Source organism: Rhinatrema bivittatum, chromosome 1 (assembly GCF_901001135.1).
Source record: "Rhinatrema bivittatum chromosome 1, aRhiBiv1.1, whole genome shotgun sequence".
Taxonomy (NCBI): domain Eukaryota; kingdom Metazoa; phylum Chordata; class Amphibia; order Gymnophiona; family Rhinatrematidae; genus Rhinatrema; species Rhinatrema bivittatum.
The window spans coordinates 310983124-311008118 of record NC_042615.1 but is presented as its reverse complement, the minus strand read 5'-3'; the positions used below and the strand labels follow the sequence as shown (position 1 = coordinate 311008118).

Sequence of the window (24995 nt, the reverse complement as noted above, 5' to 3'; positions counted from 1 at the left end):
CTCTCAGCTGTACTGTGTAGGAGATGGAGGTGTTCGAGATGTGGACCACAGCTAGCCAGATAACCGTTATCTGGCTACCACCAAGTATCAGATGCGTTTTTAACCATGTCCCTGAAATGCTCCCCCCACTCTCCACTGCCTCTTTTTATCCAGCTGCATTGCCATACTTTGTCCACCTAACACCAAAGGGTATCTTTAATATCAACCTCTGTGCTTCCATGCTGCCCCTCCTTGCTGGCTTGCAGCAGCTCCCTGTCTGCAGCCACAGCTGGGCCTGCTTCTTCTATGGCTGAAGGGGGAAAGGGGGACTCTGGGCCGCAGACAGGAAGAGGTGTCAGGGAAAACGAGCTATTGGAAGAGAGAGAGGGCAGAGAGGAGATGGGGGAGAAGGAGAATGACTGAAATAGTGGAAAGGGGGAGGGAGGAAAGAAATGGAGGGAAGACAACTGGAAGAGAGGGGGAGGGAGCATACTATGATAAGGAAGAAAAAAACAACAGAACAATGATAGAAACAAAGTTTATTTTCAATTCAGATATCAGATTATTTGTATTTTCAATATTTTAAATGAATACATATGAAATTAGAATTTAATTTAAACAATTTCATTAGACTTTTCTGGAATGGGGGGGGGGGAGGGGGAGGAAATGTTTGCTTTAATTCATAATTATCATCCTCCATCTTCCTAAAGTCACGAATACAAATTTGGGCATCTGCTTTCACCCAAGAGTAGATACGCCGCTGTGGGAGACTGTGAGAAAAATCAGCATTGGAATTCAAGAAGCAAAGGACAAGCACCGAGGATCTTTAGTAGTGGGAGAGTGAGGGCTATTACCATACACACTGGTAGAAGCTGGTACCAGTAGATAGGCCTGGTACCAGCTTCTACAGTCGAATGTTTATGGCCCAGAAATAGGTAAACAGCATTCAAAAACAAGACAGACTCTGCTGGGAAATTTGGGAAGAGTCATAAAAAAAAAAACCTATGCAGATTTTAATTTCTTGTTGTACGCCTCTACACAAGATAAGGTACAGGTAAGTAATTTTCCAGAGACATAAATTAGAAGGAAGTACTGAGAAGCATTCAAAGACTGACTGTATGTATCAAGAGAAACCGTGATCAGTTGAAAAAATTTGCACTGAATTTCTTAATTCACATAACTAGCATTTCCTGTGTTAGAGATAGACCCTGCATGTGTTTGCAAGATGAAGTAAGTGACTTAACCACAACGCACGTCAAACATCTGTTTATATTCCAAATGGACCGCATTATCGTAAAATAGACTCTAGACGAGATGCATCTGCAGTCGATGAGAGTCCAAGAACTTTCCATCAGCAAGGACCTCAAAACATCAGGATACAGCGAATACTTTAGAGGAAGAAAAGGAATATTAACATGTTAAACATGAATTTAAACAGCGTAATATATCTAATAGCTAGTATTCTTACATTTCAAGCAAATATTACAGTTATTGCTACTTTGCACATAATTGTATGCTTAAAGGAAGATGTAAACACCAGAGTTTTAAATGGAGTGGTACAGTGTTTCTCCAACCCACTTTGGCCCTCCTGAAAAGAGGAGGCTTAACTAATGACTGATGGAGCTTTTTTTTTTTTGGGGGGGGGGGGGGGGGGCTGTTGAAGAGAAGTCTCAGAGCGAGTGCAGGACCTGCTACTTCATTTCACACCTGGACCACATCTACCTGCAGAACGACTACAGCTCCAGGTGCCTGTGACTGCATCTCCTCCCCACTGGCACGTGCTTCCTTCCTAAACAGGAAATGCTCCAATGGGGCGAAGGAACAGAAGCCATGGGGCCCACGAGCATGCTCTTTCACTGTGTTGTCACACTGCTGCTCTGCCTATAGTGGCCTGAGGAAGGAAATATGGAGGTGGAGACAGACAGACGGAGAAGGGGGAACATGGGAAAGTGAGGAAAAGGGACATAAGAAAATCAGGGCACGAAATATGGGGAAGAATGTGAGAACTCTGGACAGACGTGAGCGAGAGGGGGAGGGAATAGGCTGATCAACAGGTCCTACATTTGAAGGGTCATTCCCCCATATTAACCGAAAAATGTAGTCTCTTTTTTTATTCTCTGCCCTGCTCAAAAATTCAAATGTATTGCGTCTATGTTGGGAAATTGGAGTTTATCTGATTATAGTACCTGATTCACTAAGGGTTTTTCCCATAGACACAAAATGGGAGAAAAGCCTTAATGAACCTGGTCCATAGTTAGGATATCCTTGTTAGGAGATTTGAAAGGGGAGAGCTGGATTTCTCTTGTTTATTGGGAAATGTTTGGAAGAAAGAAATTAGAGATACTTTTAATTGATGGGAGAAACACCATTTGAAGCAGCAAACCCAACATAAAATGCATTACCTACACTGGAGAGAGCATCTACTATAATATTGGCAGGACTGGTTACCAGTGAGGCTTGAACTAGGAATTGCCTAAGAGGGGGCTAACACAGTAACTCTGTAGGGACCCAGGGACCCAGGATCCCAGGCAACATGAGCTCATTATCCAAAGCAAGGACATGCCCCAAAGGAGTGGACTGGTCCAAGTATCAATAGGAGGAGGTTGGGAAACAGGAAGTGTTCCCAGCACCATTCTGCTATGGCGCCTTGCTCCACTGTTTCCACTTTCAGTGAAAACTGTGCCTTGTTTCCAGAACCCCAGTGACCCTACCTCCAGTGAGTACCTGTGTGTTTTCCGCAGTAGATATGCCCACTTGCTTTCATCATAGACTGATACCTTGTAAAGCTCAGACTGAGAGACTGTTTTATATGTACAGGATTCTAACCTAGATTGCACCCAGAGGCAGACACTAAGGGAAGCATTAACTTCCATGCAGATAACCAATCCTCTGCATGGACAGGTTATGACACTGTGGGGCAGATTTTAAAACCTGCGCGTAGGCGCAGATTTGTTCGCGCAACCCTGTGCGAACAAATCTACGCCCGATTTTATAACATGCGCATGCAGCCGCGCACATGTTATAAAATCCAGGGTCGGTGCGTGCAAGGGGGTGCACAATTGCGCAACTTGTGCACACAGAGCCGCGCAGCCCGCCTCCATTCCCTCCGCACCTTCCCCTCCCTTCCCCTACCGAACCCGCCCCCCAGCCCTACCTAGAACCCCCCCTTACCTTTGTTGAAGAAGTTACGCGCGCCAGCCAATGGCCGGCCCGCAATCCCGGGCACAGCAGCAAATGGCCGCTGTGCCTGGAGGCTCAGACCACACCACTCCCCCCGGACCACCCACGCCCCGCCCCTTTTTGCAAGCCCCGGGACATACGCGCGTCCTGGGGCTTCCGCTCGCCGCCAAGCCTATGCAAAATAGGCTCGGTGCGCGCAGGGTTTTTTTTTTTTTTTTTTAAGGGTTACGCGCGTAACTCTTTTAAAATCCACCTGTGTGTGGAGAATCAGGCCTTACAACAAAAAATGGCACCCAGCATTTATTGGGCCCCTGGTTCTGCCAGTTGATAACAGTGCGCAATTGAGATGCTGCATAATACGGGGAGCCGTGCAGAGGAGGCTAGCTCAGCCCGGAGACCTGAGAAAAGACGCGAGAAAACAGAACTGAAACGCAGGAAGCAAACCTCGCGGTGAGTGATAAACACTCCCCCAGAAAAGCACCCGGCCAATCAGGGCGCAGAGGGAAGCCCTTTAAATTTACGCGCTCCCGGACGGCATCGCGCGGCCTAAGGGGCCTGCCCCTTAGTGCGCCCCTTTGTGACCCCAGGACCCAGGGCTCACAACGCTACTCGCATTTTGGACCTCGCCTTTCTCCTTATCCCTCTTACTCCAGATCTCTGCAGACAATCAATCTAACCACTTTCCTTCAAATCAGCTTATCCCCCTCACAATCTCCCAGACAACCTCGCCAGTCCCCACATCTCTACACTCCTAAGCTTGCTCAAGTACCTCCAGCGTGATCAGCATTCATCCTTCCAGCACTCACCCAGCGTGACCTGCAATCATCCTTCTCAGCATTCATCCCTCCAGCACTCACCCAGCGTGATCTGCAATCATCCTTCTCAGCATTCATCCTTCCAGCACTCACCCAGCGTGACCTGCAATCATCCGCCTCAGCATTCATCCCTCCAGCATTCACCCAGCGTGATCCAGCAGTAGTCAGCCATTCCAGCATTCATTAAACCTTTTCTATGCAATCATCTAACTCACTCAAACCCTCAACCTATCATCTCTAATACAACAGTTAAGAATGACACCGAGATTTCCGATCCCGATTCTTCAACACAACCTCCTCACCACAGGAAAAACCACTATGCTACACAGATCTCGCAACTACACAGCCCTCATCCCAATTATGATTTCACCTCTTACCCAATTACTAGGCCTAACACTATTCTCCCTTACGCTATTCAATGCACAATCTCTCACAAAAAAATCCCTAATTCTCAATGACTATCTCTTAGACTCCAATCCAGACATATGTGCCAAAACGGAAACCTGGCTCAAACCAACGGAGATTGCAATAATAAATCAACTCCCCACCCACCTCTATGATTTCTTCTCCCTTCCTCGTCTCAAAAAAAAGGGGAGGGGCATTCTTTTGGCAGCCAAAAAAGATCTGAAATTTACCCAACTCTCAGCAAAATCGGATTCTAAACTAGAAATAGGACTTTTCAAAACAGCCCAACTCCAAGTCTTACTCATCTATGCCCCTCCGGGCCTCCTGGATTCAGATGCCTCCCCCATTGTAGAAACAATTACAATGCACTTGAATTTGGAATCCCCGGCTATAATTTTAGGAGATTTTAATTTACATGTCGACAACCCTACGCTCACCACCAATTGCGAGGCTTTACTTACTGTTCTCACAGCCATGGGCTTTAAGCAGATCGTCAACAAGCCCACCCATAAAACTGGCCACACCTTGGACCTCATCTTTGTAAATGCAGGGATCAATTACACCTCCCCCCCTTCTTGCACTCCAGTCCCATGGTCAGATCACTCCCTAATTACCGCCACTTTCACTCTAACACAATTCAGGAAAAATCTCCCATCGAAATCCTCATTTCTCTACAGAAGACCCTGCTCTTCTGACGACCTCAGTAACCAGCTTGCTTCAGAGCTTCCTCACATTAACCTCTCTGACCCTAACTCAGCTATCCTCTCCTGGAGCAATATCACGGAGGAAGTAGCAAACAAACTATGTCCTCTTTCAACAAAAAAACTAAACCCGAACCCAACAAAAAGACAACCGTGGTTCACTAGCAACCTTTGTAAACTCAAACAGAGCCTAAGGCAGAAAGAAAGCAAATGGCGTAAGGCCCCCTGCCCCAGCACCTTAGCTGCCTACAAACTAGCTCTCCATCAATACAGGAACTCCACCCTAAGATCTAAAAGGGATTACTATGCTAGCAAGATCCATTACTTGTATTTGACGCAAAAGCTCTTTTCGCTTACGTAGCTAACCTGACACACATCAACACTCCAGATATCCCTGTAGACCTAGCTCAATCCAAAGCTGAGGAATTGGCTACTTTCTTCCAAGACAAAATATCTAACCTGCTAAAGCAATTGACCCCCAGTAACTCTTCTCTCACTAATGCTCGGCAGATACTAAACAAAGGAACCTCCTTTGAATCATTCAAACCCATCACAGCCTCTGAGATCCTTGTGTTACTTAAGAAAATGAAACCTTCCTCCCACCCCTTCGACCAAATACCTACAAAGCTCCTCCTTCTAATACCGGAAACAATTTCCAAAACACTGGCAGATATCATCAACTGCTCTTTATCCCAGGGACTATTTCCAGATGACCTTAAACTAGCTTCTCTAAAACCGCTCTTAAAGAAACCTAATCTAGACCCCAAAGACCCCAACAACTTCCGCCCGATTTCCAATCTTCCATTTATTGCCAAGATCATGGAAAAGCTGGTCAACACTCAACTCTCCAACTACATTGAAGATAACAAAATACTATACCCCTCCCAATATGGATTCCGCAAAGCTTTCAGCACGGAAACTCTACTCATATCCCTGACAGACCATATCATCATGGGTCTTGACAAAGGCCAATCCTTGCTACTTATTCTCTTAGATCTTTCGGCCGCATTTGATACCGTTAACCACTCCATCCTCCTCAATCAACTGGCAAACATAGGAATTACAGGAACTGCACTATCATGGTTCAATACATTCCTCAGCAATAGAGGCTATAAGGTCAAAATCCATAATAAAGAATCCTCCCGCTATACTTCATCTTTAGGAGTTCCCCAGGGCTCCTCCCTTTCCCCTACGCTCTTTAATATATACCCTCTTCCGCTTCGCCAACTGCTAACCCATTTGAAACTAACGCACTTCCTATACGCCGACGATGTGCAGATCTTGATCCCCATCAAAGAAACCATCACCAAAACTCTGGAATTTTGGGAAATCTGCCTTTAAGAAATCAATCTCCTTCTCACTAGTCTAAATATGATATTAAAAACGGCTAAGACGGAACTTCTTATTATCTCACCAGAAAATAGTAACCCCTCTCCATGTCCTCCAACCAACCCACTTACTACTCAAACAAGGGACTTAGGAATAATTATCGACAACCGTCTTAACTTAAAATCCTTCATCAAACAAACTACAAAAGACGGCTTCTATAAACTACAGGTTCTGAAAAGAATCAAACCCCTCCTTCACGTGCGAGACTTCAGAACAGTCCTCCAAGCAGTTATCTTTTCTAAGATAGACTATTGAAATTCTATCTTACTTGGTCTCCCTTCCGCATCCATTAAACCCCTTCAGATGCTCCAGAACTCTGCTGCAAGAATTCTGACTAACACCAGGAGAAGAGATCACATCTCTCCCACTCTTAAGAACTTACACTGGCTGCCAATACACTTTAGAATTATCCACAAATCTATCACTATCATCTATAAAGCTATCCATCACCATGCTATGCTTAATCTACAAATCCCACTTAGACGATACACATCCACCAGACCCATCAGAGAAGCCTACAAAGGATCACTCCTCGTTCCCCAAACCAAAACCACTCACCATTTAACTTTCAGAGAACGAGCCTTCACTATGGAACTCTATTCCCCCGGATCTGAGACAAGAACCATGCCTACCTACTTTCAGAAAAAGGCTTAAGACTTGGCTAATTAAGCAAGCCTTTATCTCATAAGAGACTGCACAATATAATGTAAATAGTTAATCCTAACTGCTCAGTTATCTTACTCTAATTCTATACCCAGTTATATGAACCTTGTTGTAATGTAACTTTACAAACTCTTTGCACTTGTTAATGTTCCATTTCTGTGTTCACACCCCCTGTTATATGTAAACCGGCATGATGTGATTTTTAATCACGAATGCCGGTATAGAAAGGCTCTAAATAAATAAAAAAAAATAAATACCACAGGAGGCATGGAACACCCAGACCTCCTCTCTCCCTAGGTAAAAATAAGACATTCCGATTAACTCGAGGGGGACGTCGCTTCCAGATGAACTGAAAGAGCCTCCGTTGCCACCTCTGAATGGTCAAGGAAGGTATCAATAGGCAGGGTCTGAAATAAATATCCCAGTCTGGGGAGAATATTCATTTTAACAGTGGCAATTCTGCCTAAGCAAGACAGATCGATGCAGTCCCATATTTGAATGTCTACAAGGACTTTCTCCCAAAGTCCCTCATAATTGATCTTAAATAGATCTGCCAGGTTAGAACTTAGTTTTACCCCCAGATATTTTAAAGCGGAATGTACTATTTTAAAGGGGAACGTCTTTTTGATTAGTGGTCTTCTGAGAGGGTGACATTCAACAATTTGGACTTGTCCATGTTTAATTGGTAACCAGAGTCTGTACTGAAAGTTTTAAACTCCTCCATCAACGGTCCTAGGGAGCTGACAGGATGTGCTATAGTAAATAAGATGTTGTCCGCAAACATCGTGAGCTTATATTCATGTTCTCCTACTGAGACCCCTTTTATCCATGTGGCCCCATGGACTTTCATGGCTAGAGGTTCTAGATATAAGGCAAAAAGTAACAGGGATAAGAGACACCCCTGTCTGGTTCCCCGTTCGATCCCAAATGCTTTAGAATATCCCCCATTCACCTTAATGCAGGCACTGGGAGAGGAGTAAAGCTTCTTAATCCAGGTTAGAAAGTTGCCCCCAAACCCATTTTATTTAATACTGCAAATAAATATTCCCAATGGACCAAATCAAATGCCTTTTCAGTGTCCACCGTAAGCAGTACCATTGATAACTGCGTCTGCTTTGCATGCCAAATGATATCACCCACCCTCCTCACATTGTCTGCTGCTAAACGACCAGGCACAAAGCCCGTCTGGTCAGGGTGGATTAACAAGGATGCTATCTGGGAAAGAAGAGTCGCTAAAATTTTTGTGAGGAGCTTTAAATCTAAATTGATTAAAGAGATGGGTCTATAGGACCCGCATTGAGTGTTATCCCTTCTGGTTTAGCTAGTATTGTGATGCCGGCCTGGTTTTCATGCTCAATTATTTTGCTGGCCCCTAATAAGCTGTTAAAGGCTGCAACCAAAGGATGGGAAATTACTGCTGTCAATTTTTTATTAAAAAATTGCAGCAAAACCATTGATGCCAGGAGATTTTCCGATTTTCAAATCTTTAATGGCCTGGGTGACTTCCAACTCAGTAATCTCATGATTAAGACACATAGCTCGGGACTCATCCAGGCGTGATAAGGGCACATCTGCTAAGTAGTTATTGATCATCTCGTATATAATTTTTTATAAAATTGAGTGAAACGGTGTCATATGCTATCATTGTCAGTAACTATCTGTCCAGTTTCTGTCCTAATTTTTAGAATTTGATTGTGGACTACCCTAGCTTTTAATTTTCTGGCTAACAATCGACCAGCTTTATTGCCCCCCTCAAAGAACATTTGTTTAACTTTATCTAATTGGAAAGAGATCTCTTTTATAGATAAATCCTTTAATTCTCTACGCAGCTGATCCAAGCGCTGTACAGTGTCCGGGCCCCTCCTCTTTTATGCTGGATTTCTAGTTTACCAATCTTTTGTAATAATCCTAAGCATTTTGAGTTTTCCTGCATTCGGACATGTGAAGCCCTCGCTATCAATTTACCCTTGGCCACTGCCTTGAAGCATTCCCAAACTGTGGTCGATGATACATCCCCGTGTTATTTTCTAATAAGTATTGTGACATTTCCTGTTCCACAGCGATGCAGTATTCCTGATCATTCAAAAGACTTTCGTTTAACCTCCAAAATCTCTCCCCCGTCTGAACCCCCAACCCGGTCAAGCTGATCCAGATAGCGGAATGATCAGACCATGTTATGGGTGCTATCCCTGTATCGTGAACCTTGTTCATCAATACTTTATCGAACAGAAAATAGTCAATCCGTGAATAGAACTGATGAGCGTTTGAATAAAATGTATAGTCACGTTCTGTGGTATGAAGCAGCCGCCAGGCACCAATTAGATTCCAATCGTGCATAAAGCTTTTTAACCCTTTTCTGTTGGATCCCGAATAGCTGCCACTCCCCCTTGCTAGAGTCAAGGTATGGATATCTAGTCAAGTTGAAGTCACCTCCTATAAGAAGTTGTCCTTCAACCCATTGCTTTATAGTATTTGATAGTTTCATCAGGAAAGGACCTTGTCCAGAATTAGGCACATAGACATTAATCAACGTGTAAACTGATTATCCCAGTAAAAACTTAAGTATAATATACCTGCCCTCAATATCCCGCAGGACAGAGAGCACGTTTACAGTTACTGTTTTAGCAAAGAGTATGCCCACCCCTCCATATTTATTATCCTTGGTGGCTGCAGCAAAATATTGAGTGGGAAAATGATTTGAAAGCAATAATTTCTCATATTTTTTCCTTAAATGGGTTTCCTGACATAATAACACATCTACCTTATCTCTGATAGCATCCTGTAACAGACATTTTCTCTTATGGAAGGTATTTAAGCCCTTGACATTCCAAGAGCAAATTTTAAGTTCACCCATGGTTACAACCCCCCCCCCCCCCCCCGGTGCAGCTCGAGCCTGCTCCCTTTTACGTACACTACAAACCTTACAATGTCCCAGGTCTGCCCCTGACTCCCTGTCCAAGAAGTAGAGTATTGACAAAAAATAGTGAGTCTTCGTCCAAGATGTAGACACCCGTTGCAACTTAGCTAATTCAATGTCTAGTGGATAGGCAATCCCTCCCCCCTCCCCAAGCTATACCCTCTCCTCCCTGTACATTCTCCCAACTGCACCTTTGCAGGAACATTGGTCTGATGTCACCCTATGTGCCCCTAGGTCCACATATGCTCACGCCCTCTTTATGCACACATTCCACAATTAGGAATAAAAGAAAAAATTAAAGATTCCCTCAATTGATAGTCATTGAAAAGAATCTATGGCTAAACGATAGTCCTTCTTTTCAAAACTTCTTACCAACCCTTAATAATAAGTTCTCATGTTGCTAGTAGTCTGAACTTGCAATGCCATCCAAGTGTCTCGCACTCTTTCAAGTAGCCGCATCTCCGAGATTTGGGGGTCCTCCAGACTGCCTACGAAGCCACTTGCCTCCATGTTGCACCTGCTGCCATCTCTGGAACTTGTCAGGAATCAAGGATGAAGCCTGCGTCTCATCAGACATTTCACGACTTGCCACAAGTCCCGCAGCTCGTAACAACTTGAATGTGTCGTCCACCGTCTTGACTCTGTTGGTCATTCCTTGGATAGTAAATTGTAGGCCAAATGGGTAGAGCCATTTGTATCTATGGTTGTTGGATCGCAGGATCTGCAGCGCATCCTGAAATTATCGGCATTTACGGATAGTGATGGCAGATAAGTCCTGAAATATCTCAATCTTCACCCCATGCCATTGGATATCTTTAAGTTGGCGAGCTTGACGCAGGACCCGTTCTTTAAAGGCGTATTCATGGAAGCACACCACAATGTCCCTGGGCGTGTTCCCCCTTGGTTTTGCAAGCGCTCTGTGCACTCTCTCAATCTTAATATTGGCAGAGGAGGCAGTTTCAGTGGCTTCCTGAGCATTCAGTATATATTGACAAATGTCCTTGAGCACTGTCTCACAATCCGCATATGTTTCCCCCTCAGGGATACCTCTGATTCTTAAGTTTCCACGCCTGGACCTGTTTTCTAGGTTTTCTAGCCAGGTTTGATGCTCTTCCACCTCCTTTTTTACGTTTAGAACTTCTTGCTGTACGACGTTTAATTTTGTCTCCTGCTTTCCTGCCTGCGTTTCCAATCCGTCCACGTGGTCGCCTAACTCAGCACACTCGCGCCTCATCTCGCTGGCAATCGAGCACAGCTCCTCTCGCAGGGACTCCATTTCATGCAGAATCTCCCGAAACCAGCTTTGGAATTCCTCACTGGTTATCGCTGGGTCAGCATTTATTAGGCTGGAAGCTGAATTGGATTGGGCAGTCTCAAGCAGTTTTTGCGTGTCCCCGGTCTCCTCCTCTAGCAGGCCCTCCGACTGTGTCTCCGTCGCACTTTCGAAGGAGAATTGTTGCAGCTCCGCGATTTTCTTGCGAAGGGACATTCTCAATATTTAGCGGGTGTTTCGCTGCGGTTTTGCTAATGTTTGAAGAAGGATTATCTTATTTCAAGAGGGATTATTGAAATTTGGGCACGGAGCTCAGGCTTTACGCGACCATCCGGGCTGGTGACGTCACTTCCCACTCCTATCTCTGCCTTTCCTACTATCAAACTAGGAGCCTGCCCTATTCGTGCCAGATGAGACAGACACATTTTGTGGATTTATAAACCAATGTCACCTTCTATACATCTTGGGCCCAATATTCAAAATTAAAAGTTTATTTAAGTTAACCGGATAAATCTTATCCGGTTAACTTAAATGAGATGTTCAGCAGCACGGCTATGCTGCTGGATATCCTTGTATAAGTCTCTACTTAGCCAGGTAAGTTATATCTTCCTAAATTAGACCTGCTTTATAGCAGGATAAATCTGAATGTCGGCACTTATCCGATTAAATAACTGGATAAGAAGCACCACCCCAATCCGCCCTTTTCCTGCCCATTGACAATCCAGCTATCTACTTAGCTGGAAAACTGACTTATCTCACCCCGGCCTTGGTGCTTTTGTGGTCCCAGTTGAGCCAGATGATTCTGGGACTGCAGAGGGAGCAGTTAAACGAGTCTACATTGATTATGAACCATCAGCGACTGTAACATACACTTGTGAAGACCAGCAGTGGGGACTTGCCACACTGGGGGCCATCAGTTGGACAGATCAGACTTGAAGTGAAGACACTCCAGTGATCCTTATATCCAGTTGTCCTAGGACACAACTTCCCAGATTTTGAGATTCTGTGGGCCCACATTAACATGGGATCAGTCCTTGCTAGAGATCTCCCCTTGGGGAAATCCAGAATTTATTCTCTTGCAAAAGGAAGAGTTAACCCTTGAGGATACCAAGCAGCTCTGCAAAAATGTGAAAAGAGAGGACTGGAACTCAGATACTCTTTGTGATTTGTATGAAACATTGATCCATATACAGGTTCTCCTAAATACAAGGGCAAAATTTGAGTGGTTAACTGGAAAGATGCATACCAGGGACCTCACTGTCTCTACTTTGCATGGTGATATAGATCTTAAGGGACAATATATGAAGAATGCCAAAACAAAAGGAGGAACCGTGGGCACTCTGGAAACTGATTTTCCAGAAAGGGTGGAGGGAAGAGCAACTCTGGAAAGGTTAAATGAGCCCCACTCAAAATTGATTCCCTTAAGTTAGGCCAGGGGCACAGTCAGGTGTTAGAGGGGAAGGTACGCTCTGTCTTAGGGATCCCTACTGCAACCCTACCCTCTGTTGACAAAAAAAAAAAAAATGAACAGTCCCAGTTCAGGATGGGACAAGAAAATAAGAACGGCAATTCACTACTCCAGGAGGTAAAACAGGTAGAACAGAGCTCGACCTGTGAAGGTAAAGCTGAGGGGGAGAGTTTGTAAATGAGTGTATATCAGGACTCCTTAAAAGACCAGGACTAGACATTTAGCCTGATCCATCTTAAGACACAGTCTAGAGGGGAATCTTGGTCCCAGAGCATTTCTCTAAGAAAGGAAATAAGAAAGCAAGCCCAGGAGGCCCTGGGGATGAAGAGAAGGCAGCTCCTATGATAAGACTGTTCATTGCTGTAACGTTTGATAAGCAGCATGGAATCTATCTATTCGTTGGGATCCTGCAAGGTATTTGTGACCTGGATTTGCCACTGTTGGAAACAGGATACTGGGTTTGATGGACTTTTGGTCTGACTTAGTATGGCAAATCTTATGTTCTAACAGACCACACTGCAAACAGGACAAGATAAGAAAAGAAGACCACTAAAAGGCCACACTGAGAAAAGGAACAAGGACAAGGCAGATTAAAGCGCAGGGTTGGCCATAGCAAGAAGCAGGGGAGACTTGAATAAGGCAGTGGGGTTCTTAGGCTTTTAAGGTGTAGCAGGGCTGCCTCATGCCTTCAAGGCATAACAACATAGGAACGTGTCATACTGGGTCCATCAAGCCCAGTATCATGTTTCCAGCAGCGACTAATCCAGGTTACAAGTACCTGGCAAGAAGCAAACAGTAAATAGATCCCATGCTGCTATCGGGCAGTGATAAGGAGTGGATATTTCTTAAGTCTACTTGGTTAGTAACAGTTTATATAATTCTTCAGGAACTTGTCCAAACCTTTTATAAACCCAGCTAGGCTAAATGTCTCAATCACATCCTCCAGTAATGAATTGCAGATTTGTTCTGAATGTGCTACTTACTAACATCATGGAGGGCCCCCTAGTGTTTCTATTTTTTGAAAGCGTAAATAACTTACATTACATTTACCCAATCCAATCCACTCATGTTTTTATAGACCTCTAGCATATTCCCCTCAGTCATCTCTTCTCCAAGTTGAAGAGCCCCAACTTCTTTAGCCCTTCCTTGCAGGGGAGCCCTTCCATCTAGTTTATAATTGTGATCCACCCTTCTCTGAATCTTTTCCAGTGAAACTATTTCTTTTGTGAGATGCAGCAACCAGACTGCACACATTACTCTAGATATGGTCTCACCATGGAGCGATACAGAGGCATTATGACATTCTCCGTTTTATTCTCCATTCTTTTCCTAATAATTCCTAACATTTTGTTTGCTTTTTTGACTGCCAACATACATTGGACCGAGAATTTCAAAGTATTATACACTATGATGCCCAGGTCCTTTTCCTGGGCGGTACCTATCATGATGTAACTACAGTGCAGGTTACTTTTTCCCCCAAGTGCATCACTTTGCACTTGTCCACATTAAATTTAATCTACCATTTAAATACCCAGTCTTCTAGTCTTGCAAGATCCTCCTGCAATCTTTCCCAATCCGGTTGTGATTTAACAACTCAGAATCATTTTGTTTTGTCTACAAATCTGATCGCTTCACTTGTTGTTCCCCTTTCTGGATCATCTATCATATAAATGGGCTTGGACCGACGTGCCGCAAATGCGCAGTAGAGAGCAGCTCTACTGCGCATGCGCCAGAGCACGTGGTCAGAGGGGAGCCCAGTGGACGGCTGTCTTGGAAACGGCGAGGAGGCGCAATGGCGGCAGCACAGGAGGTCTCTGGGGGGTCTCTCTCGCGCGGAGAGAAGCAGCGGCGGCACAGACACAGAAATGGGAAGTTGCCAGGAGTCTCTCTCTCGCGCGCGCGCGCCTCATCACCGAGCGTCGGGTGGGCCAGCAACGAGCCTGATGGAGAGGTGCGCGCGAGAGAGAGACCCCTGGAAACCTCCCATGGAGCAGCAGCGGCGGTATCTAAGTGTCAGATGGGCCAGAGAGAAGAGGGAGTGGAGGAGGGCTGAGGGAGAGGGACGGGGTTGTGGAGGAGGTGGGAGGGGAAGGAAGAGGATGTAAGTGGGGAGGGTAAAGTTGTGGGATACAGAAAAAGGGAGTGAGGAGGGCTGAGGAGGTGGGAGGGGAAGGAAAGGGAAGAGGATATGACTGAACAAGTGGGAAGGGTAAGAAGTTCTGGAGAAGAGAAAAAAGAGTGGAGGAGGGCTGGGAGAGGGAAGGGGTTGTAGATGAGGTGAGAGAGGATGGAAGGAAAAGGGAAGTTGTAGAGAACAGAGCGTTTTAACGGGCTTAACGGCTAGTATATAAATATATTAAAAAGTACCATTCCCAGTAGAAATCCCTGAGGCACTTTACTGTTTACCCTTCTCCAATGAGAAAACTGACCATTTAGTCCTACTCTCTGCTTCCTATCTTTTAACCAGTTTGCAATACACAAAGGGACATTACCTCCTACATTTCTCATGGGGCACTTTGTCAAATGCCTTCTGAAAATCCAAATACACTACATCCACCGGCTCACCATTATCCACGTTTATTAACCACTTCAAAAAAATGTAGCAGATTAGTGAGGCAAGATTTCTCTTATGTAAAACCATACTGGCTGTATCCCATTAAATCACATCTTTCTAAATGATCTGTGATTTTGTTCTATAGAATAGTTTCCATGATTTTTTCCAGCACTGAAGTTAGACTCACTGGATTATACTTTCTGGATCACCCCTGGAGCTCTCTTTTTAAAGATTGGGATTATGTTGGCCATGCTCCAGTCTTCAGAAACGATGGACTATCCTGATAGATTACAAATTATCAGTTGCAGATCTGCAATTTCATTTTTTATTTCTTTTACAACTTGGGGGTGTATACCATTTCGTTTGGGTGATTTGCAACTCTTATTTTTTCAAGTTGCCTTATTATATCTTCCAGCTTCACAGTGATTTGTATTAGTTCTTCCGAATTACCACCACTGAAAACAGTTTTTGGCACAGCATCTCCCCCATCTTCTTCAGTAAACAGAATTCATTCAGTCTTTCCGCAATGGCCTAATCTTCCCTAGGTGCCCTTTTAATCCCTCAATCATCTAACGGTGCAACCAACTTCCTGCTTCTGATATATTTTTAAAAGTTTTTATTATGAGTTTTGCCTCTAAGGCCAGCTTCTTTTCAAATTCCCTTTTAACCTGCCCTATCAGTGTTTTATATTTAACTTGCCAATGCTTGTGCTTTTTCCTATTTTCTTCAGATGGATCCTTTTTCCAATTTTTTAAAAACGTTATTTTGGTTAAAACAGACTTTCACCTCACCTTTTAACCATGCCAACAGTTGTTTGGCCTTCCTTCCACTTTTTTAATGCATGGAATACATCTGGGAGGGGCTTATAAGATAGGATTTGTAAATAATGACCATGCCTGATGTATACTCTTCACTTTTGTAGCTGTACCTTTCAGTTTTTTCCTAACTACTTTCCATGCACTGAAGAATTTGTATCATATGTTAGTTGTATAGCTTAATGTTTTTGTTCTTATAAATCACCTTTTTCCAGAGTGTAAAAGTTCAAATCCTTCATTGATTTTATCAAAAGGTAAAGTGTGGGTCACCAGTCCTTCCAGGTTAAATTTCTTTGCCATGTAATCAGAAACCAGTTTAGGGACACAATCTTTGCTCTTCCAGCCTGGAAAACATAATTAATTGACAATATATAATAGCAATCGGAGGAAGAACCACTGAACTCTGCCATTATCAATTCATCCAGACAACTTAATGCTCAAAGCTGCTCAGGGTAGTTAAATTTGTTTATGTGAACATGCAGCCCCTTGTCATGTACATTTCATGGGAGAAACCCTTTTGAATAAAAACACATTGTGCAGAAGAATGTGATGTGTAGTGTTACCTCATAGCTCCACAGACTTTGGGCAAGTCAGGACTGGCTTTCACCCATTACATAAATGGATCTGTAGTTCCAATTTTTTAAGAAATGGGCCCAACCCCAGTTTGCTCAGGCTATTTATAAACTTCCAGTGAGAACAATATAAAAAAAATCTTTGCTGATATCTAAGTAAACCACAAACAGTGCATGCCCCTGATCTAATACCCTAGTCACCCACTCAATGAAACTGATCAGATTCTTTTTGACATGTTCTCTCTTTGGTAAAACCCTGTTGTCTCGGATTCTGCAACGTGCCAGATTTTTAGATATTCCTCAATCCTCTCTTTAGTAGTGTCTCCATTAGTTTTTCCATCACCGTCATGCTAGTATGCCTGTAATTTTGAACCTCCTTCCTATTACCACTTTTATGAAATGGATCCAGTCCTGTGGAACCACTCCACTTTCCAAAGATTGAATGAACAGATTCATTAGTGAAGCTGCCAAAATTTCTCTGAGCTCCCTAGCTAGGTTTGAAGCATTGACAACTAGAACTACTGCTCACAAAGTTCTGATGTCTCTGTGTGTCTGTTACTCTGTGTCTAATATATGCACACATATTTTCCTATGTAATTAAAAGTTAGACATATTTTGCATATGCACAGAGAATGCTCTCTGTACAGGTCCAAAGAAATGGATTTCCTAAAAGGCTGAGATTGTCATTCAGCTATGACATTGCCAGGAAATATACTCCTAATTAGTCAATCTAAAAGCCTAAACAGAATTAGATGATCTTTGGAATTTAAATAAGAAGACAATGGAGAACACAATAGGTTCTGATAATATATGAATTTTGCCATTTTTTTGTGATTTTAACTGCATTCCCCAACTTAGCAACCTGGCTACTTTTTTCAATGTGTTTCTCTGCTATACCCCACTCTTGCTCTGCTATCTTGACCAGTGATTCTCGACCCAGACCTCAGAGCATCTAGACAGTCAGAATTTTAGGATATCCACAATGAAGATGCATGAGATAGATTTGCATACAATGGAGGCAGTGCATGCAATTCTAACTCATGCATTGTTAATTGCGGATATCCTGAAAATTTGACTAGTTAGATGTGCCCAGAGACCTGGGTGGAGAATCACAGCCCTAGATAATCACTTGTTTCCCCACTGATATTTAAATTTCCTAAAGAAACTGAGTTTCAAGCCAGAGTGAAGTGAATGAAGTACTATGCTGAATCATATGACTGCGTATTCTGAGATATAAAAATGGTTGTTGTGAATGGGAAGACTGGATATGCCATAATGGTCTTTTTCTGCTACCATGTTTCTGTATTTCCGAAGAAACATAACATAGTGAGAATGAACATTAAAAAACTGTGATGCTGTGACCCTCCACCCACTTGACAGCAGAAGTCAGCTTGATAACGGTTGATTACAAAAGCCTTCTATGTGACAAGAACTCTATACATGTGACCAGCATTAATGCAGTTCTATAAGATGTTATAACAGATTGACGACAGAAGCCGACACACAGAAACCAGAACCCTGAAACTTGCAGATTCACGCAGACAGAGACCTACTAAAGGTTCACAGAGCATTTAGATGGAGACAAGAGAGAGATTCATGTACACATAAAGGAGTCCAGAAGAACAGAATGGGGTAGATTTTCAAAAACGGCGCGTTCGTGTACTTTTGTTGGCGCTCCAGGCGCAAACAAAAGTACGCGGGATTTTAGTAGATACGCGAGTAGCCGCGCGTATCCGCTAAAATCCTGGATCGGCGCGCACAAGGCTACCGATTTCGTGTAGCCGGCGCGTGCCGAGCCGTGCAGCCTACCTCCGTTCCCTCCGAGGCCGCTCCGAAATCGGAGCGGCCTCGGAGGGAATTCGCTAACGCCCTCCCCTCACCTTCCCCTCCCTTCCTCTACCTAACCCACCCCCCCAGCCCTGTCTAAACCCCCCCCCTTACCTTTGTTGGGGGATTTACGCCTCCCAGAGGGAGAAGTAAATCCCCGCGCGCCAGCAGGCCGCTGGCGCGCCTAGACGCAACCCGGGAGCGGTTCTGGAGGGCGCGGCCATGCCCCCGGGCCCGCCCCCGAAATGCCGCATCCCGCCCCGAAAACGGGGCGCCGCTCGGCCCCGCCCCCGACACGCCCCCCTCGGAAAACCCCAGGACTTACGCGAGTCCCCGGGCTCTGCGCGCGCCGGTAGGCCTATTGAACATAGGCGCACCGGCGCGCCGGCGAGCAGGGCTCTTAAAATCCGCCCCAATGAATCTTAAAATCCGCCCCAATGAATGTACACTTGTAGATTCAAGCAGAGAGAGACCCACATAGAGATCCAAAGATTTACAGGAGGGTCAGTGACTTACAGATTCACACACAGAGGCCATCATAGAACGACCATAACACAGAAGATGAATGCTTCTGCTCATGAGTTTCAAAGTGTGCTAATTCAACAATTTTGTGTGTCTGTATTTTAACAAACTGAAGGATGGCTGACTTTCAACTGCTACTTTAAAGAACATTTTGGTATATCTAATGAGAAAGAGGGATCTAAATAATGGTATGGGCCCTCATGCAAGGAATGATCCAAGGACATCTAGGGGCTCCTGCTTCTTCTCTATCACATTTTTCATAGCTCAGTGCTATGGCTCCCTCCCCCTTCCCTCCAGTACAGTTGTGTTACCTACACACTTCAAAGCTGTGCCACCAAAGCACCAGGAAACTACATTGGTTTGGATGAACCTTTTAAAGAATACAATCAAAGCATGCTAAATAAAAAAAAAAAAGCAAACAAACTGAAGCTGTCCTGCCTTCTATGCAAGACAGTTGGGCACCCTACAAAATGTTTCTGTTCTTGGCACAGTCTTCCACCACATCTCCAGCCACTTTAACCATTACCTCCAAAAATGCTCCCTTTCCATGTGCGACCTGTGAAAAGCAGCATGGGACTGAAAGAAATCTCTGCTCCTGTGGGTGCTCCTCCAATGATCACACTGGTTCCATAGCCTATGTGACAGGCCTCCAGAGCAGCTTTCTAAAGTGACAAACCAGCAGTTAAAAGCAACACAGAATAAGTGCCGGGAGTCGATACACATCTATAAGCTCGCACTGAGTTAAAATTCAGTCATTTGCTTTCTATTTCCTATGAAGATTTCCCTTTCCATATGTCTGGTGTATTTATCCCCACGCTCCACAGAGAACTTTGGAAGGATAGCAAATGTTGAAATAAGCGCCTGTTTTTCCTTTTTCTTTCTCTTGAAATGTTCCCATGTGATTGCCTATATTTCAAATGAAGAGATTGCTCCTTGGATTTTATTTTGAAATGATAAATAAATACTTCTAAAAACAATAACAACTGCCTGGCCTAAATTATCAAGGTAAGTTGAGGTATAATTCACTGAATTGCACACCAAGGGTTCACTACGTTGCCCAGCATTAAGATGTGTTATTTTGTGCCCACATATTTTCAGGTGGACTTTTAAAGAATAACTGCATGCATAGTTTTTCTTTGAAAATTCACCTCAATTTACTTTGTCCCGGCTATTTCTGTAGGCGGGGAAAGCAGGGACAAAATTACGTGCATAGGCTTGAAAATTCAACTCTATGCATAAACTTAGTCCCTCAAACTAACCAAGCTCCTAGAACCCCTCTTTTAAATCATGCATGTTGTGAAAGCGTGCACGTTATTGTACCCATGCACATGGGGTGCGGTTTTCACCCTGAGGGATCTAGCTGGGTAAATCTGTAGTGATCTGGCTCGATCCCTTTCAAAACTGTCCTCCTCCATTCATAGACACAGATGCAAAATGTACCAAGTACGATCTTTGTGCGGAGATTTTGCTCACAGAAACAGAGAATGTTTCATTACGTTATTTCCTTCCCCCACGAGGGGCGCTGCTGCTTCCTTTCCTGAAAGCACATGGGCAATGGGAAAGGAAAGGATATTTGCACGTGCATGCCTCTCAGCTGAGCCACAGTGAGTATAACAGAAGAAATGACAAAAAATGCTAACAATGGTGGTATTATGAGGTAGGTGTAGGACACAATCTTTTAAAGCTAATAACACATGAGGTGTAGATGTATCAGACCATCACAGAGTTTTAAGAGGGTAAATAAATATTTTTAGAGGTCTTTAGTATTGATTTTAGTAAACCCGTCAAACGGCTATTGCCATGCATGTTCACCTAAGGGTCAAGTTGTCTGGGAAGTAACAGGCAGGCATTCCATAATGTTGTTGTCCAAACGTGGTAGATGGGTTTGATATTATTGTGCAGTCAGCGCAGGGTTGCTGACAGGCAAAGATAAGTGAAAGAAATGTGAAAAAGCAGGTTTTGAAGCGAAAGTATGCATGCAATTGGTTGAACAAGAGCACGGGTGGGAGAGGAAGTAGATATGGATGCAAGGATTCACAAAATGCAGGTGAGTGGGGAAATCATAAACACAGAGGATAGATGGGTAGGCTCAGACCTCTGACTGAAGAGAAACCAGTGCAACAGCCAGGTAATTTCTTGACTGATGTATTAAATTGATCAATGTTATAAGAATTAGTTGGTTTAACTCATGGTCTTCTAAAAGCATTAACCACATGGGCCATGAGTTTGAAAGTTTGGGTCCAACAGGGGGAAATTTGTAGTTTGCACAGCAGTTTTGCTACTATATTATTTATCTTGGAGTGGAATGTGGGATTTTGGGGAATTAGATAGAGAACAGATAAAGCAGAAAAGAAGGGTAAACAGACAGAAAAAAAAGACAGAGAGGTAGAAGAGATAAAGGAAGATGTAGAGAGAGGAGGAAGACAGATGGAGGAGGACAGGGAGGGGAAGAGAAGGAATGGCTAGATACAGAGAAGAGAAAAGAAAGGATAAAGAACTGAACATACAATCACAGCCTCTAGTTTTCTGTGGCAGCACACATTCTTCAGCAAGAATTGGAAAACTGTGACCGTTTCTGAAGTTCTGCAGCAATTCTGTGGCACATCTGCATATTAAATAATGCAAAGTTTTTGATTTGTAAAAATAAAGTAGGTTTCCAACGTTCCATTGTGTCTACATAATTTACTTTGTTCTTTTGGAAATTTTATGTATTGATGTGGTGGAGGAGATCTCAGTTTAGGAGGGGGAGAGGAGGAGCAGGGACAGGGAAAGGAGGAGAAGACAGGATCAGGGTGGGGGAAGAGGAATGAGGGAAGATTGGGGATGGGCAGAGGGGAAGAGGAGGGGAGGGAGGTTCTGGGATCTTGGGTGGGGGGGATTATAGTAGAGAAAGATAGGTGCCCCTACCTTGGCTCCAGCCCTGTTGTAACCCCTCTCTTCCCAACCCTAGGCTACAGACCATCTCCCCCACAGGTCCTCTTTCCCTCCCCTCCTCTCAGCACCTGGAGTTTCCTCTGTCCACCTCAGTTCTCTTTCTTTCCTCTCCTCATCCCGGACTCCACCCCACATAACCCCAACTCAAGTGCCAAAGCACACACACAAACCTTCACACACAAACCTTCACACACACACACAAACCTTCACACACAAACCTTCACACACACACACAAACCTTCACACACAAACCTTCACACATACACACAAACCTTCACACACACACACAAACCTTCACACACAAACCTTCACACACACACACAAACCTTCACACACAAACCTTCACACACAAACCTTCACACACACACACAAACCTTCACACACAAACCTTCACACACACACACAAACCTTCACACACAAACCTTCACACACACACACAAACCTTCACACACAAACCTTCACACACAAACCTTCACACACACACACACAAACCTTCACACACACACACACAAACCTTCACACACACACACAAACCTTCACACACAAACCTTCACACACAAACCTTCACACACACACACAAACCTTCACACACACACACAAACCTTCACACACAAACCTTCACACACAAACACACGTTTCTCCACCTTCTCTGTAATCTGCAATCTCCCCATCCTGCACTGATTTGCCAGCAGTAGGGGGGAGGTGAGCAGCAGCACCTCGGGCCACGTTCTCATTCTCTGTCACTCGGGACTTGACGGCTGCTTTTAAGTGTGCAGGACACCCATTCCTGCCAGATGGTTCAAAGCAGCAGGCAAACCTCAGGCAGCAGAGGGGGAGGACTTGGCCCAAGGCACTGCTGCTTATTCCTTCCTCCTCCTCCTCCTGGCTTGATCAACAAGAGGAGGTGGGGGGTGGAGGGGGGGGGGGGATGACTGGTGAAGGAGGGAGCGAGGGAATTGGAAATGCACACCTGGCCGGCCCTGGCTTGAGCTCTAGCCTCCAGTGGCAAAGTCTGTGGGAGACCAGGGGCCCCGCAAATACTCCCAAGGCAGCAAGAGCCGTTCAAGTATACTTCTGAAAGTCTATTTATTTACCTGGAAAAAAAACCCATTTATATTACATGGAACCTGGGCTCTAGTAAAAGGCAGAATACGTGGACTGAAAACGCCGGAAACTGCAACAGCCAAATACAGGAGACTAGAGTATGGAAAAAAGAGAGACAGAAGGAAAGGAGAAAGGGGAAATAGAAGAGGATGACAGAGAATTCATTGAAAATGCAATACTGTATGAGGCAGTCTAACAGGTACATTTTAAAAGGAGCGCGCATGCGCCCATAAACGCTGGGGTCATCAGCAGAAACCAGATGACACCATGAACAAATGTAACCGACAGGTGGTAGACAGCTGGCGGCCACCGGAGGATGGCACTGTCTGTAATCAACCGCAAGGAACAGAAATCTTACCGGGACACCCTCTAAATAAGGCCAGAAAGGATTGAGGGACCCAGCAAGGAGTAAAGAACGAGTAAACTCAGATGTGGCAGTTTTCCAAAGAAAAAAATAGCACGAGCTCTACATCCACGACAGCTTCGTGGAAAGGAACAGACTGAAGAGGGACCCCACGTGGATGTGTGGATAGTGGCATGCTGGGCATGCTCAGTGTGCCAGTCAGTTTCTAGAAACTTTGACAATTTTCCGTGCCGGGCTCCATCTGATGACATCACCCACTTGTGAGGACTACCATCCTGCTTGTCCTAGGAGAAATATTTTAAATCAATAGATAAATAAATATGTGCACACAGCACAATTATCAATAATCTGTGTAAGTCAGTGCATCGAAAGTTAGTGTGGTATTTTACAGCTTACATGGTAGAAGCTGCATGGTTTATAAAATAGTGGGCATCTTTATCCCGAAAGCAGGAGCAAATGTTTCCATGCACGCACATATTTGTATGGCTGGGAAACGTCTGCCTTGCCTACCTATTTCATAAAGCACAAGCACATATTTTACCCATGTAATATCTGTAGCATATGAACATGAGAAATGTCACTTATATGCAGAGGCGGGCATTTTACAAAGTTTGACCTTACTCTGCTTAGGAAAATACTTAGGTGCAGACCTGGAATCACCAGATCGCCGACTCCTCCAGCAGCGCCCTGACCCTCCGGTACTTCACCCTGATCCTGCACCACTTAACCCAGACCTTCCTACCCAAAAACTGCAGACCCAAGACAAGTGCGCTTTCGGTTGCACAAGCCAATTAGCAGCTGTGTAAAAGTGTATGGACAAGTTCAACAGCGCATATACTGCTTACAAAACAGAGACCCATGTGTGTGCTTCCAAACCCACCCCCTTTTTATTTCCTTTCCACATTTACTGAGCGACAATGCCAAGTATAGGCATACTTCAGGTATTTGCAAACTACTAATTACGCGCTTGCATGCTCCTTACAGGTGCAACTGCCAGTTTTACGTGCGGAAACCTTTTGAAAATTCACCCCTACTGTCCGTTTTCATGTTTACACATTTACGTGCAAGTTCTGCAGGGTTCTGCGCCCACCCATTCATTTTCAAAAAGGACTTAGGTGTGTCTAAGTCTGTTTTCAAAATTCGGGCTGAAGTCTGGGTGCACTTTCTACATGGGGACTTCAGCCCTGTGCGGGCTGTTATAAAAAATTACCCTCTATAAACAGGCCATCCATGAAAAGCAGAACTGTAAACTCCTCACTGTGCAGGTCCTTCACACATGAAAACATTTCTAGCATGGAAGAGGGAAAGGAGGATTGCATGAATTACACACTTGGAGTTGATATTAGGTCTTTCCTTGAACCTAAATAGTTTCAGGTGAGGACCCTATAGTAAAATGCAAGAAATTTGAAAGGTAGGAGTAGCAGCCAAAAAGTGTATAATAAATTAATAGAGGAAAATTTGCCATAGCTTTAGCATTCTTACCAAAGCTTGCACAGACATTCCTCTTGTCATG

At 44.2% G+C, this 24995-nt stretch overlaps 1 protein-coding gene across 1 annotated transcript in view; it reads right to left on the bottom strand.

Annotated features, from left to right (window-relative positions):
* Positions 1 to 500: 500 nt before the first annotated feature.
* LOC115089262 (alcohol dehydrogenase 1A-like) overlaps positions 501 to 24995 on the bottom strand; it is a 50282-nt gene continuing 25787 nt past the window's right edge. The window contains exons 7-9 of the mRNA XM_029597391.1: positions 19607 to 19742; positions 16365 to 16503; positions 501 to 1367 (exon numbers count right to left, since the gene is read on the bottom strand). Coding sequence (XP_029453251.1) covers positions 1343 to 1367; positions 16365 to 16503; positions 19607 to 19742 — 300 coding nt within the window. The 3' untranslated portion in view covers positions 501 to 1342. The remainder of the gene's footprint in view (positions 1368 to 16364; positions 16504 to 19606; positions 19743 to 24995) is intronic.